We start from the raw sequence: 17,791 nt of genomic DNA, 5'->3' as shown, positions 1-17,791 counted from the left end.
GGAGTGGTGGTCCTTTGGCACCTGCTCTCTCCTGGCACTATCATGTGAGTTCTGTTTCACTGCTCACCCAAGATGTCTGTCTCCGGGCTTGCCTTTATATACCACAGAGAACAGATGTCTTTTTCCCCCTGAAGTTTCTTAGTCCACCATGCTGTGGTTCTTGGAGGGGGCTCAGGAATACATCTTGTTTTCACCCTCCTCCTCCCCGTAACTGGCTCACGTGGCTGTGGGCATTCAGTGAATGTTGCTATTTTAGCCTGGAGCTGCCTTCTAGCCCTTTGCACTTTGCTGGGTGTTTGTTTATGACGATGGTAATGGAACCCATGGCCTTAGACCCTTCCACTTTCCCCTATGCCCTGATTTAGTTTTTAAATTACCTCTGCCAAGTGGGCTTCGTACACACTGTTTCCTTCCCTAGAAGTGAAGAGGAAAATGTCAGACCCTTCCTTCTGTGGCAGAAACAGTTTTCTGGCTGCAGGTCTCCAGACATGCCTGTGCATTCTGCACTCTGTTGTGGAGGATAACCTCAAAGGAAGGTGTTTTGTTCTAAGTCTGCCGTTGACTTGAGTCTAAGCTGATTGTCTTTTCTCCCAGAGACCCCTTCCCCAGCTCTGACCTGGACTGCCTGTTTGCTCTGGCTCAGCCCCAGAATCCACGCTTTTTCCGACCACATCCTCTTCCTGCCTTACTCATTTCCTGTCTCACATGCTTTGGATCTTTTAGTTCTGATTTTTTTTTTTTTTGGAGGCAGAGGGAATAAATTGGAGAGGGATCAAGGGGAGAGATGAGCTTAAAATTTGAAGTATTCTTGTCTCTATCCTTACATGCTCTTTCTTGCTCATCTGTCTCCACAAGGTTGTCTTTTTTAGAGAAGCACACACAGAGAAAGCAACACTAAGTTTTTAATCTGTGCTAGGAAATGTCATAGGGGAAAGAGACTTTTGCCTCTTTCTTTCCTGTTGGGAGTATGTGTATAAAGAGGTGCCGTGACTGCATCATACCTTCTAGGTCGGCCTCCTTACCCAGCAGAGCGTGCATGTCTCCTGTCAGTCCTTCCAGCAAACCAGAATGAAACGAAAGATTAGGGAATGGGGTGAGATTCTGGACCTGTTACATGTTAATAGGAAAGTAACACATGCTTTTCTCTTCTTGAGTGAATCCATTTGTGCTGAAGTTCTGCCAGCTGTCCAGTTTTAATTTCCAGGCATTTGGTCCCACACAGAGAGAACTCTTTCATGAGTCATCTTAAATGGCCGGTCTTTCTTTGTCTTGTGCCTTTTGGCAATGGGATGATGAAGGTGACAGTTTGCAGTAGTTGGGGAAAAAAAATCTCTAACAAAGCAGTGTTCTTTGGTGCTCCTAAGGACACTATCTTGAAGCGAGGACCAGTGTGAGCCTTCAGCTCCTGTGGGATAGGGAGGTGCTCTGAGCCCTCTGTTTGGACCCTTGTATTATTAGCACAGAAACCTCTCGCCCATGATTGAGTGATTCAGACCTGGCCTCCCCTCGAGGTAGAGGCCCGAAAGCACACAAATTTATGATTAACTGTTGGTATGGAATGGCACAAGCTACACCATGAGTCACCATTTGAAAAGGCTTATAACATGTTTTCTGTTTTAAAAAATGTGGCACTTAGGATAAATTTAATCTACACATTAAATAGATGTAGGTTTCATTTTAGGAATTGACATTTAAATTTTTCCTTTTCAGCTCCTAGCTACACCAGAATACTGATTTGGTATTTGTAAAGATATTCAGAGGCAAACCATCTTTAACTCTACTTCATATCTTAGATACTTGAGGAATTGTTAGGCAAATAGCCACTTGCTCAAAACAATATTCTTAATTAAATTTTAGACTTTTCTCTCTTATTAATAACAAAATGAAGTATAACTGACATGATCAAGAAAGGAGTTATTTTTTAAATTTTTTTTTTTTTGGTTTTTCGAGACAGGGTTTCTCTGTATTGTTTTCGAGGCTGTCGGTCCAGCCTGGCCTCGAACTCACAGAGATCCGCCTGCCTCTGCCTCCCGAGTGCTGGGATTAAGGCGTGCGCCACCAACGCCCAGCTTAAAATTTTTTAGATTTATTAAATTTTCTGTGTGTGAGTGTTTTGTCTGTTTGCGTGTATGGTGACCATATACATGCCTGGTACTCATAGGGGGCCAGAAGAGGCCGTCACATTCCCTGGAACTGGGTTGTGTGTTGCTCTGTAGGTTCTGGGAGCCAAATCTGGGCCCTCTACAGGAACAACAAGCGCTCTCAACAAGTGAGCCATCTCTCCAAACCCTCAAATGTGCATTTTTACAGTTGACCAGGAGTCATGCAGTGTAAAACTACCAGGGGAGGTATGTGTGTGTACCTGTTCATGTGTATGCATATGTGTATTTGTCTTCCTTTATCGTGCTCCTCCTAATTTTTTTTTTTTTTTTGACACAGAGTCTTTCACTAACCCTGAAGCTCACTGGTTGGCTGGACTAGGAAGCCCTAAAGCCTCTCCTCCTGCCCTTAGCACATGTACCACCATACCTGACTTTTTACATGTGTGCTGGGAATCTGAACTCATGGACAAGCACTTTACAAACTAAGTCATCTCTCCAGAATTATTAGTTTTAGAAAATAACAGTATAGTCGGAAACAACATAATTTAAATAATTCTCATTCTTGGATTCATTATTGCACTTCATAACTTTGTAACTCCTCTCACTTCCAGATTGTGTTAGTGAAAGAAGACATGGTTTCCTTGTCTTTCAATTTCCAAGTATTTTAGTTCAAATGAGTCCAAAGACAACACTGTTTCTACATCTGCTAAAGAAGTAGGTGGTGTTAAATGCAGCTTGCCAGTGTTCTTAGATGAATCCAGATGTTAGAGGTTAGGTTTCCTATTCAATGTTCTTTAAAGCATACTTAGTGGTCAAATGTTAGGAAGAGATGGCTTCAATGCCATGTTATAATGAAATCCTCCTTGTTGGATTGGGGGGCCAGGCCTGATGCCATGTTGGAACCCTTAGCAAGAAAACAAAGGTTCATGACTACTGAGAATTACTTTCAGAGCCCTAGCTACTGCACAGTTCTCATGCCTGGAACCCTGCATAGTATTCCTAGTTACTGCTATCTTCAGGATATTTTAACCTATCTGTGTGTGGCCCAGAGCTACACAGAAGTATTAACATGTAGAACAACCAAAGCAAGTGACAATCTAAAACTGGTGTGAGCAAATGCATTCTTTTAAAGTGGATTTGTCCCATTTTTCCAGACGTGCAGTTATCAGTACTTAGATACTAGTTGACTGGTAGCAAGCAAGACAGTGGAAAGCTTGGGCAACAGCAAAGACAAGCAAACAAATAAATGCTTAAAACCATCAGAGTTCTGTCCCAGGACCCACGTGACACCCCAGGGTCCACCATATACACACCCCTCTGTCATACAGATAAACGCTACGAGAGTAGTGCTTTCTGAGAGAAGAACCCATCAGAATTAACTTATAACGGATCCATCTGAACCATTATGTAGGTGGGACAGCTGAGGCTGGTGCCATCTCCTGTGTCCCCACCTTGGCTGCCATTTATGTTACCTTTCGATGATCCCACAGTTAGTAGCCAAAAATAATGAAGTTAGCATATTAGGGGGCATGATTGTATTTCCCTATTACCAGCCTGAAGATAATTAGTACATTTACTAAATATTTCAAAATTTCTTTTGTAAATGAAAATTTTAAAATCAATCTCCCTTGAGTTTATTTTTAGCATTTTAAACTGATTTCATTTCACAGGGAAACCACTTCCTGGCATTATAAGTTCCACCCTAATCCTGTATTCCTGGGTAGAGATTCATCCTTCAACAAGACTCAGAAGCCCTCCCTTTGGTTTCTGGGGTCCTTTTGCACTGTCTGCTGATGACTCTTAGCCTCTGTAGGGAAGATACCATAGGGAATCTGGTGTTTGTCTCCTTGGCCTTTGGAGTAATAGTCTTGGTGATGGTGAATCCGGTTGGCGTTCCCTGAAGAGCAGAGCACTTCGGTTACATTGCAGTCATGTCAAAGCAGAGATAAATATCGTCTTTGTGAAGATTGACCTTGGGTGTGCAAAGGCAAGGCATGGGGTATACCCTCAGCAGACACAGTATGGGGGACAGGAACAAGGCATCAGGCTAACCTGTGGGACTGGGTGAGGTCAGGCTTAGTGAGAGTGAGGTGAGGGCCACGTGATCTTAGTTTTCTCTCTGTAGGCATACATGTCACAGTCGAGCAGGCTAAGGCCTAGTGTAGTGAGGGCCACGGGATCTTAGTTTTCTCTCTGTAAGCACACATGTCACAGTTGAGCAGGCTGAGGCCTAGTGTAGCTAGCTTGTGGCACCAAAGGCTAGGGTTTAAGCCCAGTATCTTTCTGCTTCACCATTTACTCAAAACCAGTAATTTATGGTTCATAGAGAGAAACCGAGACTACTCAGTGAACAGCTCGTGCCTGCGGTTATCACAGGTGGCAGAGTGAGCCCAGGCCTGACCAGAACCAGCATTCACTCTGGCCTGCCACTCTGGATCTCCTCCTGGGACTGGGATACCTCTGTAGAGCCTTTCCCTTGCTGTCACAGCATCTGCCAGAGCTCTGTGATGGAGAGTCCTTGAGCAGGAGGGAATTGGATGCCTTCCTTTGACAGACCTCTGTTAAGCAGAACAGACCAGACTTTGCCATGACCCCTGCAGCCGGGATTGACTAGCATTCCTGGTGTCCTGGCCTGTTGGAAGTCACTTTGCTGTCCCGCAAAAGCTGATTGACTACCACAACAGCCTGTTAACATTGGCCCTCAGCCCATTATGGCACTCAGCCTGAGGCCTAGGAAACAGTACAGGGCTCTGGGTGGAAATCCCCCTCTGCTCCCTTGTCCTCAGCTGCATGGTGGAGGGTGACTGTCGCCTGCACTGATTGCTTCCCTCCTAGCTCTGGGTGACACCTTGGAAGACATCCAGCTGTTTACAATTCCACTTCTGCACACACTAGCCTGTGATTTGGGGTGAGTCAGACCTCTCTGCCTCTCCTGAGAGATGAGGGCCCTGAAAGTCGGCTGTACAGCAGTGGCTGCCAGGAGGGAAGGTTTGGCCCTCTAGCTAAGGCTGTAGGCATATATTCAGCTCGTACCCGGAATGCTGAGAAGCTCGTCTGCCCTCCTGGCCTGCTAACCTAGCCTCAATGAGGTCATCCTGAAGTGGCACTCAGGCTGACTTGAGGTCACCTGGCTCAGCTGCTTTCCCATCCTGCTGGCCAGCTCCCTCCTCCACAGGGAAGCTGGGGGAGCCAGAGCCTTGGCTCAGTACCTGTAAAGTTCCCTGCTGTGTCAGGCTGAGTGGCCAAGCATCCTCTGTCACTCCTCCTCTGGGAAGCTTCTTCAGCTGAAGAAGGTGCTCTGACAGGCAGACTGGTGCCAGAGCCATAGCTTGTGGCCTCCAGGCAACAGATCTTTCTCACAGCTCTGTCCTTACAAGAACTGAGAGGGTTACAGGCGGTGGCTCCTCCAGCACTCAGGACCCAGTGTGGGAAGGAGCCTGCAATTTTCTCCCCACTAAGAGCTCCTTTGGTATGTGTTCTAGAAGATACCGTCTTCCAAAATAGCAGTCACTCTTGCTTGGATTCTAGAAAGCACACCTGTAATGTATGCAGTCTGCATGGGAGATGTATATGTGGTCATCGTCTAAATTTAGAGTAAACTTTGTGGGAGAAATGACTCGCCCTCAATTGTAAGTGTGGGGACGTGGTATTAAGTAATAGAGTGCTAGGCCTACTGAGAGAACGTGCACTACTTCCCTTCTGGCATGCTGGAATATTGATTGTAGCTCCTGGATCCCCATTAACCACGTTTCTTTTCTTACGAGTTCAAGACTCCTATTTGGGAATCACTCACCTAGATCACTGCCAGTTCCCAAACCTAATGTCCCAGACCACACATGATGCCTCTGCTTCAGTGTCCGCAATGGGTACATTTCCTGCCACCTCCCTCAAGTGCCCTCATGCTGTTCTCAGCCAGTCAAAGCCTCGCCCTCCCCACTCTGTCTTCTCCACTTATGCAGCCCTCCTGGGAAACGGAAACCACTAAGTTCTGCCCAACTTTTCCTTCATGACCTGGGATGTACTCCATAAATGTAAGACAGAAAACCTAAGAAAAGAAGTGCATTTTGGCTGGAAGTTTAAGGATGCTGCCCACCATAATGGAGTAGGCACAGTCGTGGGAGCTTGAAACCACTGGTTACATTGTGCCCACAGTCAGGAAGCAGAGAGCTGAGTTTGGTTTTCAGCCCACCCCTTCTTCCACTGTCTTCTGGGAAGAGACGGCTCCCTCACTTTCACAGTGACACTCATTTCTTTGGAGGTTCAGATATAACTAAAGAAAAGAGGAAGGGTGGCCTCAGGCCTTTCTTCTCTGTAAGGTAGCGTGCTGCTGGCACCTGGTGTGGCTGCCTCTCCTGTCTCCTGGATACAGGTCCAGAGGCTTCGCTTGCAGGCACTTCCCTTAGCACAGGCTGGGCTGGGGCACAAGCATGGCTGCAGTGCTGAGCCCGGAGCAGGGCTCTGTCAGAGATGATCTTGTTTGGATGTTTCCCTAAATTCTTTTTAATTTCATTAGCTTTTTCTCGTACTGTAACCAGCCAAGACATCCAGTGTCAGCCTCTGACTCACGCATGCACGCACACGCTTGTCCTCCGCATTCCTGAGTAGCAGATGGTTTGTGTTGTGTGAACATAGGAAGAATCTGGTTCTGAACTGGCCAGCTCTGATGTCTCTCAGCCGACTGGAAAGTGTCTCTGTAGCAGCCTCCCTCGTTTTGCCTCTTGAGGTCATCCTGCCTTGCCAAGGATGATCCATTTTGGTGTCCATACTCTCCTCTACTGAGGAAATCTTCCACAGGGACAGTGAAATAGGAGATAACAGCTATCATTTATGGGCAAGTCCACAGAAATGCTCTTATACAGTAGACACCAACTATGCCAATCATTGTCACCTGTGGCAGGTCTCTTTGTAGTACCAAGGAGACCTATATTCTTTATGGTGATGACAAAGACTGAGTTTATTATTGCTTATTTTTATTGTTTTATATCTATAGTTCATTGCATTTTAAGGGGCCTTCAGCATGTGTCCTATTTTGGATATTAAGTTAGCCCCTGTAGGCAGAGAGGTGATGGGTCACAGTCCCTCCTTGGTTAGCAGAAGTAGCCAGCCCCAAAGAGGATGATTTCAAAACAGTAGCATAAACGGGCCACTGGGTGGACCTTCCTATTTTCTTCTCCCCTTGCAAAAGAACTGTTTCTGTCAGCCTGTGAATGAGATCAGCCTAGTGGCTAATCACATGCTTAGTAAGACTCTGGCACATACTAGTGGTCCATTTGTGGTCAACTTGAAGGAGTTCCAGCCTGCCTTTTCCCAGTGCAGCTTGGTCCACCCCCCCCCCAGCCCCTGGAGCTAGATGAGTACCCGCCATTCTGTTGGTACTAACTGTCGGAAGGCATCTGAAACCTGTGGGAATCCCCCTGGCTGGAGAGCACTGAGGAACTGAATTCCAAAGACAGAGTTTCTTTGTCTCTTTTCTTTGCCTCAGGCCAGCAGGGCGGGTTCCTGCAAGCTTCACTGTCAAAGCAGCTTTTCCCCAAACAGGCTGCAAAGCAGTCTGGGAGAGTGGAAAGCAGATTAAATTAATCTCAGTGTGCTGAGCATGGCAGGGGGTGAGACCATTTGGCCCTTCCAGAAATAGTACAAACTCTTTGTTACTAAAGCAGGTGATGAACTAGACGGCTTTGTGACAGTGGCAAAGCCTGACAGCTGTGAGCACCTACCTTCCTCTGCCCCTGGGGTTCTGTCTCCTATAATCTGTCCCAGGGTTACGATGGGGACTAGAAATTGTGGTGTCAGGGTGAAGGAGTTCTTTCGTTTGTCTTCTCATCATAAGATTAAGAAAAAAAAGTGACGATATCAAGAGTCCTTGCTTCCCATCGGTGAGCACTGATTTGTAACCTCTGCTGGCGAATGCCTGGAAGACTGCCTGACAGGGTCCATCGACAGTGCAGACCTAAGACAGGAAGGAAGGGGTTGAAACTGGGGACATGAGCCCACAGAAGGGGACAGGGTGTCAGGAGCAGTTTGGGGATGTTGTCAGTGACTGATGGGAGGTGGCAGTGATCCCAGAGTGGTAAGGAGAGTGGATTCCTTCTAGTTTAATTCCATAGTAAGTACCAGAAGCATTGGAAATCACACACTTCTTCAGCCTGAGCTCAGGCAGGCCTGTGGCTGTTCAGAAGCCAACAGTGGCCAGGTGTGGTGGTGCACAGCTGTGAGCGCAGCACTAGGGGGCGGCAAATACGGCCAAGACAAGAGGATCTCGTGTAAGGCTGGCCATAGCAACTTGGTGAGATCTTTGTCTCTAGATGGAGAGATATCTCTTTGAGATGCACATGTGGTAGGCCCTGACATCTTTATTTGATAGCCCGTGGAATAGGCTGAGAGGGCAGGACTTGGCATTATCCACTGGCTGATGAACTGTCTCCCTGTGTTTGCTCAGTGTACATGTCCGATTAGCTTGTCTCCAATCTTAAGGAACATAACCAGAATTAATGGCAGAAATTAGCAGGAAGACAGATTTGGGGCTCATTCTAAGGGATTGTACTCCCCAAGGTCGCAGTAGGTACCTCAGAATTAGTTCCTCTGTGGCTAGAAGCATTCAGACATGCTGGAGGTCCCTGGATGGGGGCGTACTGTAGCAACTGTTTGCGCCTTGGTAGAGACTGGAGCTGACCTTGTTGTCTGTGAGGCACAGTGTGTCATCCTCAGGGACTGCCCCACTGGGTTTAGTTAGGAGGCAATAGCCAACATTCTAAATGTAGCATCCAGCTTTCATTGTAAGCTTTATATTTGAACAACATTTACTCATCATTTTAAATAAAATCTGTATTCTATGTATATTTAAAATATTAGAAGGGAAAAACAAGGAGAAATGGAATGAACACACTTTAAAATTTAAAAGAAACTTAGATTGATTGTGTCGTTGGCTTGATCATGGCTATTTCTAGATTGTAAAAATAAGTTTTTTCAGTTTCTAAACATTTTTACTGAAAGAAAAACTAATTCCAAAGGGAGGATTTCCAGTCAGGGATGGTGACACATGCCTTTAGTCCCAGCACTCAGGAGGCAGAAACAAGAGGATCTTGGTGAGTTAGAGGCTAGCCTGGTCTACATAGTGAGTTCCAGGACAGCCAGGTCTGTTACACAGAGAAACCCTGTCTTAAAAAAAACAAAAACAAAAAGAAAACACGAGAAAAAGAAAAAGGGACCATCTTTGTTTCCTACAGAAAAACCAAAGCTATTAAAATTTCTTTTACATTAGCACAAACATTTAAAAGAGTATTTTTTTAAACTTGCTGGTATAACTTTGGGTCAGATACAAATTGGTTTTTAAGATTTATTTTGTGTGTGTCTGTGTAAGCATACATACATACATATATATTCAAGTGCAGTTGCACACTTGTCACAGAGTGCACCTGTGGTGGTCAGAGGACAGCTTTCAGAGTTTGTTTTCTCGTCTGTCATAGGTTCTAGGCATCAAACTCAGGTCATAGGCTTGTAGGACCCTCATTGAGCCATCTCACCCACCCCAGAAATTCGGTCGTATCTCCTCGGTGGCTTCTGCTCAGCTCTGGAATCTGCTCCTAGTAGGCTCTGTAGGAATGAGGGCTGAAGGCAGGTCATAGCCTGTCTTTTCTCATTAAGAAAGGTTGCTCCTGGTTGTCTGGATCCAGACTGCTGGTAAGAAAATGAACTCCAGGTTGGAGCTATGCCGGAGCCCAGTTGGAAATCATCTCTAGAATGTTTCTGGTTTTATTTCTTTGTGTGCATGATTGGGCACCATGAATTGCCATTTCCTGGGAATGTTTTGGGTCCTTAACATGAAATAATGTCTTCATAAAAAGTGTTGCACGCCTTTAATCCCAGCACTCGGAGGCAGAAGCAGGAAGATCTCTGTGAGTTCAAGACCAGCCTGGTCTACAAGAGCTAGTTGCAGGACAGCCTCCAAAGCCACAGAGAAACCCTGTCTTGGGAAGGAAAAAAAAGTGTTGTACAGAAATTACCTAAGTAACAATGTGCTGTAGTTTTTATTTTATTATTTCAATACTGTTTCTAACTGCTTGTCATGCACCACTGACTTATGCTTAATATGACTAGACTTGCTGCAATCAAAAATGGCTTTCCACTTTTCTCTTTTAGGAAGTTCCAGGTTAAAGGCACCTCAGCTCACTTGGTGCTGACAGAGAACAACCTTGGGAAGGGAACTAGGGAGAGGGCTCCGGGAGCAGAGGCAGGTGGATCTCTGTGAGTTCCAGGCCAGCCTGGTCTACAGAGCGAGTTCCAGGACAAGCTCCAAAGCTACACAGAGAAACCCTGTCTGGGGGGGGGTGGAATTTAAGTTTAAAATGGGTGGCAAAGCCTTACACTCCTACAACAGTGAGGCTTGTCATTCATGAGCTGATGGCAGAAGGGAGAGCAGGTGACCCACCCTGACGGTCTGGGAGAGGCACCCATCCCACTCTTTGGAGCATTGTCTTGAGTTTTTCAAAGAGAAATTAAGGTTGTCCAGAGAGGTGGAGGGTGGGTCTGTGGCTTGCTAAGGGCTGGATGGAGTGTCTACTGCACTCTGAGCAAGTGGTTATGATAAGAGCAGGGGTCACAGAGAAAAATGGCAGCTTGTACCAGCAGCTTCAACACTGGAAAAAAAATAATCCCATAACTTAGTGCAGTAGGCTCCAAAGGATGGTGTCTACTGGTGTCTCAGCCCCAAATTTCCAAGGCAGCAATTTCAGGGTGCTGTTAAAATCTGATCCTCCAAGGAGCCTGGTAGAAAGTTCCTTTAACGTCTGTCCACCAATTTGCTTTATTATACCATGAGCCTGTGTTTAGTGGAGTTTCTTGGTCTGACTTTAAATGTCTTGATCACTGTTTGGAGTTGTCTGTAAACTGAGTGTTGCTTTGTTTAACCCAGTACTGCCTGAGGCCTCAGGGGCAGAACTCTGGCCTGTTCAGCCTGTCTCGAATAGCTGTTTAAGAAACCCTGCTGGCTGCAGAGCCATATTGTTGGGGAAATGCTTGCACTTGCACTGGGTGGCGTGAACACTAAAGCTGTACCACTGGTTAGGTCTCGGGTGGGGACCACCTGGTTGGCACTGTGACGTGTGCACTGTGGATGCTGGTTGTCCATCTCCAAACTGGCCTCCAATCTCATCTCTGCCCCTTTGTCTCCCCCCTCTCCTCTCTCATGCAGAGACAGGGCCGGGTATTGTTCATGCACTGACCGACCTCAGCACCCCCGGCATGACCTCAGGGAACGGAAACTCTGCCTCTAGCATCGCCGGCACTGCCCCCCAGAATGGTGAGAATAAACCACCACAGGCCATTGTGAAACCCCAAATCCTGACGCATGTTATCGAAGGGTTTGTGATCCAGGAGGGGGCGGAGCCTTTCCCGGTACGGACTACTTCTTTTCCCCTCTTTTTTTTTTTTAATATGTTTTGGATTGTGTACTAGAATATTTTTACAGTTCCATGTAAATTTTCTGAAAATGTGAACAGTTTGCTATCTTACCTTGCTGATTTCCCCAATCTACCACAATGTCGAATAATTTCTCTCTAGAATGACTTGGTGATAAAAAAAAAAATTGACAAGACCCCCCTTGGTTAGAAGTTTATGTACATAGGCTCAACAGTATCACTGACTGGTAACCTGTGACCCCTGAAATAGGAACTTAGTTCACCTTGGGGTATTTGATGAAAGACAGTGGACTTTCGAAAATTATACTTTATTGAGTTTTCAATGCCAAAACCTGAACAGCAAAACTCTGGCCAGTTAGCAAAAGGAACCTATTAGTACAGAGTTCTCAAGCTGTGCTGGAAATCAAGATAGTGGCATGGGAGTGCAGCCTGAGATGTGCTTCTGGGAGCAGAGCCTTGAAGAGTAATCGGGGCCTTCAGAAACGGTGCGAGTGGCTCAGGAGGACTGTGTATTGGAAGCCCCATCCCCTAGGGTACCATCTGCCTGTTGCTCATGTATTGGATCTGTGGGAAGTGTTAAAAGTCACCAGAGTATTGAGCTTGATTTCTGCAGTGGGTGAACCACTTTCTGAACCATCAGCAGACAAGCACATTTGTGCCCTCTCCTTCTGGAAGTTGGCCACAGCCAGTGGCAGAGCTCCCCAGGGGCAGCTCACCTTATAAGGAGCTAGCTCTGCTCCATGCCTCCCCTCCACCCCAGTCTAGTCCTCCTCTTGCCTCTGGAGAAACCCTGAGCCTATGGAATGAAGGCAGATAGAACAGCAGCTTACATCATCCTAGAGCCACATGCCATGTGCCACCAGGTTACCCAAACAAAGCAAGGGCCTAAAGAGGTAAAGCCAACCTTGGTGCTGCCATCTACTGAGCATTCCTCTGTGGCTGGGGTCAGTTGTGTCCTGCTCTCCCCTGTGGCTGCTGCCCCTCCGCCGCAGCTGTGGTTAGGTAGAGAAATCAAAACAGGAATGTTGAGTCTTGTAAATACACTCGCACACTTAGCCCTGCCCCTCCTGGTGCTCTCTAAACACACAACCTGGCACCTGATCAGTGAGTGGTGAGGGAAATCCGATCTCTGCCCTTGTACACACCTGGCAGAATAGACTACCCCTGACTCGTCAAGCTGTCCCCGTACTGTGATGCCCACTGTTTCTTACTTTGGGAACCAGACAGCAGAAGAGTGCTCCTTGAGTGGGGCACCCTTGGATGGTGGCATGCGGGGGAGGCCTGGGGTGGTCTGATATCTGCCTGACTACTTTGTACCTGTAATTATAATAAGGCTGTGTAGCAAGGAGTCTAGGATCTAACCCTATGGCCTCCATGTCACCTGTCCTCTAGGTGGGACGCTCGTCCCTGCTGGTGGGGAATCTCAAGAAGAAGTATGCACAGGGGTTCTTGCCTGAGAAGCTTCCCCAGCAGGATCATACCACCACCACTGACTCAGAGATGGAGGAGCCCTACCTGCAAGGTATGTACTCAACCGTGGGACTCAGGGCTTCTGGTATAGGCAGAAAGGCAGGCCTCACGCTTCCCTTTTCTCAGTGTCTGTGGAGAAGCCCAAGCAGGGACCAAGCAACATTCCTTCCCATTGAACATTTCACCAGCACCTCCTCCGCCTCTGTCCCTGTAAAACAGAGACAGAAAAAATAAGAACCTCTATCCCCAGGATCTCCAGCAGCCACATGGTTTCAGAATTTCACTTCCTCTAGGAACCATTGCCAGGTTCTAGAAATGAGTGTAGGTATAACACCAGGCAGATTTCCCCCCTTTTGCTATCTCAAGAGCCTCAGTTTGAGGTGGGAAGGTCTGAGGCACAGCCTTGGCCAGACAAGGACTGCATTTAGTTTGTGTGAGCCTCCTGCTTCTTTCCTGGTCATGGAGAAGGATGCTGACTCTTCCCACCTCTGCTGTGCCCCAGCCTGCAGTTTGCAAGAGGCATCACCAGACACTCCTGGGGAACTCTCCAGTGGGAGACCTAGTTCATACAAAAATAGTGGCAAAGTGTCATTTTATAAATGATACCACTGGGTGTCATAGCCACAGAGATGTTAAAGAGGCAGGATAGGAGCCTGTCACAATCTACCCACACTCAGCCATTTCCATACTTTACAGAGTCCAAAGAGGAGGGTACCCCCCCTCAAACTCAAGTGTGAGCTCTGTGGACGGGTGGACTTTGCCTACAAGTTCAAGCGTTCCAAGCGCTTCTGTTCCATGGCTTGTGCAAAGAGGTGAGTGTCCTGTCCTGCTTCCCTGCTCAGCCCCTGTCCTGTCCTCAGGACTGTACTTAGTGTCCTCCTTCGAAATCATCTACCTTGGATGCTGTAGCTAAGGCGTATCCATCCTCCAAGCTCCTTGGCCTGCCTAGTTAAGGCACTGTATCCCAAACACACCAGAAGAAACCAGAAGAACCTCCCCTCCCTTGAGTATGTAAGAGGAAGCATCACTCACTGTCCAAGCACACAAAGTAGCCCATTAGCTGGGCCCCCAGGGCAACTGCCTCGCTCTTAGGGTAAAGCCCACCACAGAAATAGAACAGCCCAGAACCATTGCAAGCTTCTATCAAGCCTGAGAATTAATGATGATGCAAAGCCCTGTCGTTGATTGAGAAGCCGTGGCAAAGTGGCAAAGTGCTGCAGATCTGTAATTCCAGCACTAGAAAGACTGAGGCAGGATAGACTCAGGAATAAGGTCAGCCACCAGTGTGTAGTAGGATAGTATACAGTAGGGACTACCTGAGGAGACCTTGTCTCAACCCGAAACAAAAACAGACAGACAGACAGAGATAGACACACACAGAGAGACACTTGGTGCCAGGGTCCTGCTAGTCAGTTGTCTGTTTTCAGAATCTCTGCTAGGCAACTATTACTACTGTCACCATCGTATTTACTATCGTTCCCTTTATATGGGTTGGGAAACTAAGGCATAAAGGAGTAATTGTGCCTAAAGTGACACCGCTGATGAGTCATAGGGGATTTAGGATCTAATGTGCCTCTTGTTCTTTGTAGGAGCACCTCAACCTTAACAGTCCAGAACCCAAAAAGAACTCTCTAGGTTCCAGGCGGACGTGTTGTGTGTGATGCCCCAGAGTTCCTGTCCTCAGCCATGCTGCCCAGGCTATGCTGAAGGGGCCAGGGTTTTCCAGGCCACACTCCAGCAGGACAGTGGGCAGGGTAGTTTCCTAGCACCGTACATAGTGTGCAGCAGCCATACTCTTGAGTAGTTGAATTAAAAACATGTCACTAACATTCCCTCTTGTCATCATGAGACTGTTTATCACACCCTGCCTTCCAGGAAGGGCTCAGAGCTCAAGTGCCTGTCCAAAGTCTCAGTCATCAACAAAGTCCTGAAGTCAGTTTGTAGTATAGACAGACTCAGGTTGACTGGCTGTGTGCCTAGGGCCCCGCTCTGATAAGCTTGCTCCTCTCTGCAGGTATAATGTGGGATGCACCAAACGCGTCGGACTTTTTCACTCAGACCGGAGCAAGCTGCAGAAGGCAGGGACCACAACCCACAACCGCCGACGGGCCAGCAAGGCCAGTCTGCCCACACTTACCAAGGACAGCAAGAAGCAGGTAAGAGGTCACATGGCATGCTGTCCCCTTGCAGCGTGCTGCTCTCACCCCTCAGTCTCACATCCAGCCTGCCCTGGGTCCCCAAGTAGGGCCCTCCCTTAGACCTAGGGCCCTTGCCCTTTCCAGTAGTTTTAGCCTAGAATGCGCCCTCCCCTCAGGGTTGCCATCTATTCTTGATTTCTTGGGTCTCACCCTGCTGGCCCTGTGAAGACAGGCTCTTCAGGTTACCTCCATGGTAGGCTGTCTGAGAGAGATGGCAGCCTCTACAGTTTTCCCTACTACCTTTTTGTCCCCTTGAAAACCGGAGCACTGAGCTTGTGAAGGTCTCCATCAGGAGTGTGGATATTCATTTATTAAATATTTGTCCCGACAGTTCCATGCCAGAGATTCTGTGAGGCACTAAAGATCTGAGGACATGGAACTCACAGCCTAGCACGACAATCTTCATCCTTAAGTCTGTAGCGACTTTTACCTTGTACCCTGTTAAGAATCAGCTAAAAGCTGCAGTCCAGAATGTACATATGCAGGAAGTCCCTCTTGGTAGTCCAAATGACGCAAAACACCCCATGCAGAACAGACATAAAAGCAGATGGTTGAAATGTAGGACAGCACATGGGCAATGCTGGGGGACTGCCTGGGACTAAGGAGCAGGGAGCACAGAGGCTGGGACTCTGGGAACAGTGAACCAAGCTGAAGAGGGAACAGCACCCACCTCGTCCCCTTCCTGTTGTAGGTGTGGCCAGCTCCCCAATCCTGAAGCACAATGTTTCTCTCCGTCCCCAGCCCTCGGGCACTGTGCCCCTTTCAGTTACTGCTGCCTTGCAGCTGACACACAGCCAGGAAGACTCGAGCCGGTGCTCAGATAACTCAAGCTACGAGGAACCCTTGTCACCTATCTCAGCCAGCTCATCCACCTCCCGACGGCGACAAGGCCAGAGGGATCTGGAGCTCCCTGACATGCACATGCGGGACTTGGTGGGCATGGGACACCACTTCCTACCAAGTGAGCCCACAAAGTGGAATGTAGAAGATGTCTTTGAGTTCATCCGCTCTCTGCCAGGTAAGTTCCTTTTCACCTGCTGGAATAGCATGAGTGAGAGGGAGTAGGGACCTCACCTTCTCCAGGAGGCAGCAGGACCCAAGGTGCAGAGGTGCAAACACAAGTCTCCTGTTTGTGAAAGCTGATGTCTTAGCACAGCAGTCTCTGGAATACTTCTGGCCACCATTTGAAACAGCTGCAGTCTAGGAAGTGGTTTCTGTAGTACATAAGCGTGGAATTAGCTCTGTCTCTTCCTGGGCAAAGGTAGGAAGGAAATCAGGAGGGAGTGTAGTGTCAGGGAAACATAAAAATAAGTAGCAGAGGACTAGTGAGATGGCTCAGTGGTTAAAAGCACAGTTTGCTCTTCCAGAGGTCCCGAGTTCAATTCCCAGAAACCACATGGTGGCTCACAACCATCTGTAATGAGATCTGGTGCCCTCTTCTGGTGTGCAGGCATATACAGGCAGAACACCGTATACATAATAAATTAATCTTAAATAAAAATAAAAACAATAAACAGCTGAAGTAGGCGTTTGCACATTGAGATACTACCCATGAGAGCCGCTTGAGCAAAAGCAAGGACAGAAAGCAAATTTTCTAGTATTCCAAATTCTCCCAGGGCAGCCCTGAAACTTCTTTCTGCCAGTCTCATGCATTCACTGCCAGGTTGGCAGCGATGATGGCCACGAGCCTGTGCAGGGTTGAGTGTGGTATGGAAACGAGAGCTTAAAATTGGAGATCAGACAGAGCTGGGTTCAGTTCTAGCACTTTCACTTAACCTAGTGTTTTTGTTGTCTATCCTGTACCCTCAGGTTTGTCATAGCACGGTTACTTTTGTCAAACTTAGGAATCCTTTGCAGCCCTGTCTTGGGGTCCCTTATGAGGATGCAGCTTTGTGTCAGCCAAGGCCAAGGCCACCTGCAGGCTTCCTTGGGGTAATGGGATCTTCACTCCTGTGGTTTGCAGGAAGGGGCCAGCTGTTGGCAGGAGGCCCCTATGGGCCTCTTAGAGCAAGCATGACAGCAGGTTTCCCCACAGCTAGTAAATCCTAGAGAGCAATCAGAAGAAACCTTCATGCCCTCTTGGACCTAGCCTCAGAAATTACACTCTGCCATTCCTACAGTATCTCTGGTCACACAGATAAGCGCTGTCCTTTGGGGGAACTCACAGGATGCCTTAATCAGGGTTTCTATCGCTGTGTTGAAATACCATGACCAAAGAATAGGTGGGAAGAAAAGGATTTATTTGGCTTATACTTCCAATGATGTCACTGATCATCATTGGAGGGATTCAGAATAGGAACTCAAACAGGGCGGAAACTGGGAGGCAGGTGCTAATGCAGAGGCCATGATGAGTGATGCTTACTAGCTTGTTCCACATGGACTGCTCAGCCTGCTTTCTTGTAGAACCCAGGGCCACTAGGCCAGGAATTGATGGCCTCATCCACAGTGGGCTAGGCCCTCCCCCATTAGTCACTAAGAAAATGCCCTACAGGCCTATGTAAGCAGTTTCTCTTTGTCTCAGCAGTGGCTCCCAAATAACCACACAGGACCTTATTAATTATAAACGCTTGGTCAATAGCTCAGGCTGGTTACTAGCTAACTCCTA

The 17,791-nt window shown here is 47.6% G+C and overlaps 1 protein-coding gene and 1 long non-coding RNA gene across 2 annotated transcripts in view; one reads left to right on the top strand and one right to left on the bottom strand.

The window, feature by feature from the left end:
- Positions 1–17,791, top strand: part of Phc2 (polyhomeotic homolog 2) — a 102,742-nt gene that overhangs the window by 78,303 nt on the left and 6,648 nt on the right. The window contains 6 exon segments of the mRNA XM_021232689.2: positions 11,293–11,495; positions 12,911–13,040; positions 13,685–13,704; positions 13,706–13,800; positions 15,003–15,144; positions 15,928–16,204. Of these exon segments, the coding sequence (XP_021088348.1) occupies positions 11,293–11,495; positions 12,911–13,040; positions 13,685–13,704; positions 13,706–13,800; positions 15,003–15,144; positions 15,928–16,204 (867 nt within the window).
- LOC121143926 lies at positions 11,811–16,508 on the bottom strand. Its single transcript, XR_005881239.1, has 2 exons — positions 16,261–16,508; positions 11,811–13,196 (listed from the first exon to the last, which is right to left on the bottom strand). It is a non-coding gene; the product is annotated as an uncharacterized LOC121143926 (long non-coding RNA).

The sequence above is a fragment of the Mesocricetus auratus genome, unplaced genomic scaffold (genome assembly GCF_017639785.1).
Source record: "Mesocricetus auratus isolate SY011 unplaced genomic scaffold, BCM_Maur_2.0 Super-Scaffold_100014, whole genome shotgun sequence".
NCBI lineage: Eukaryota > Metazoa > Chordata > Mammalia > Rodentia > Cricetidae > Mesocricetus > Mesocricetus auratus.
Note: the sequence above shows the minus strand (reverse complement) of the source record. Positions and strands in the feature narration are given on the sequence as shown.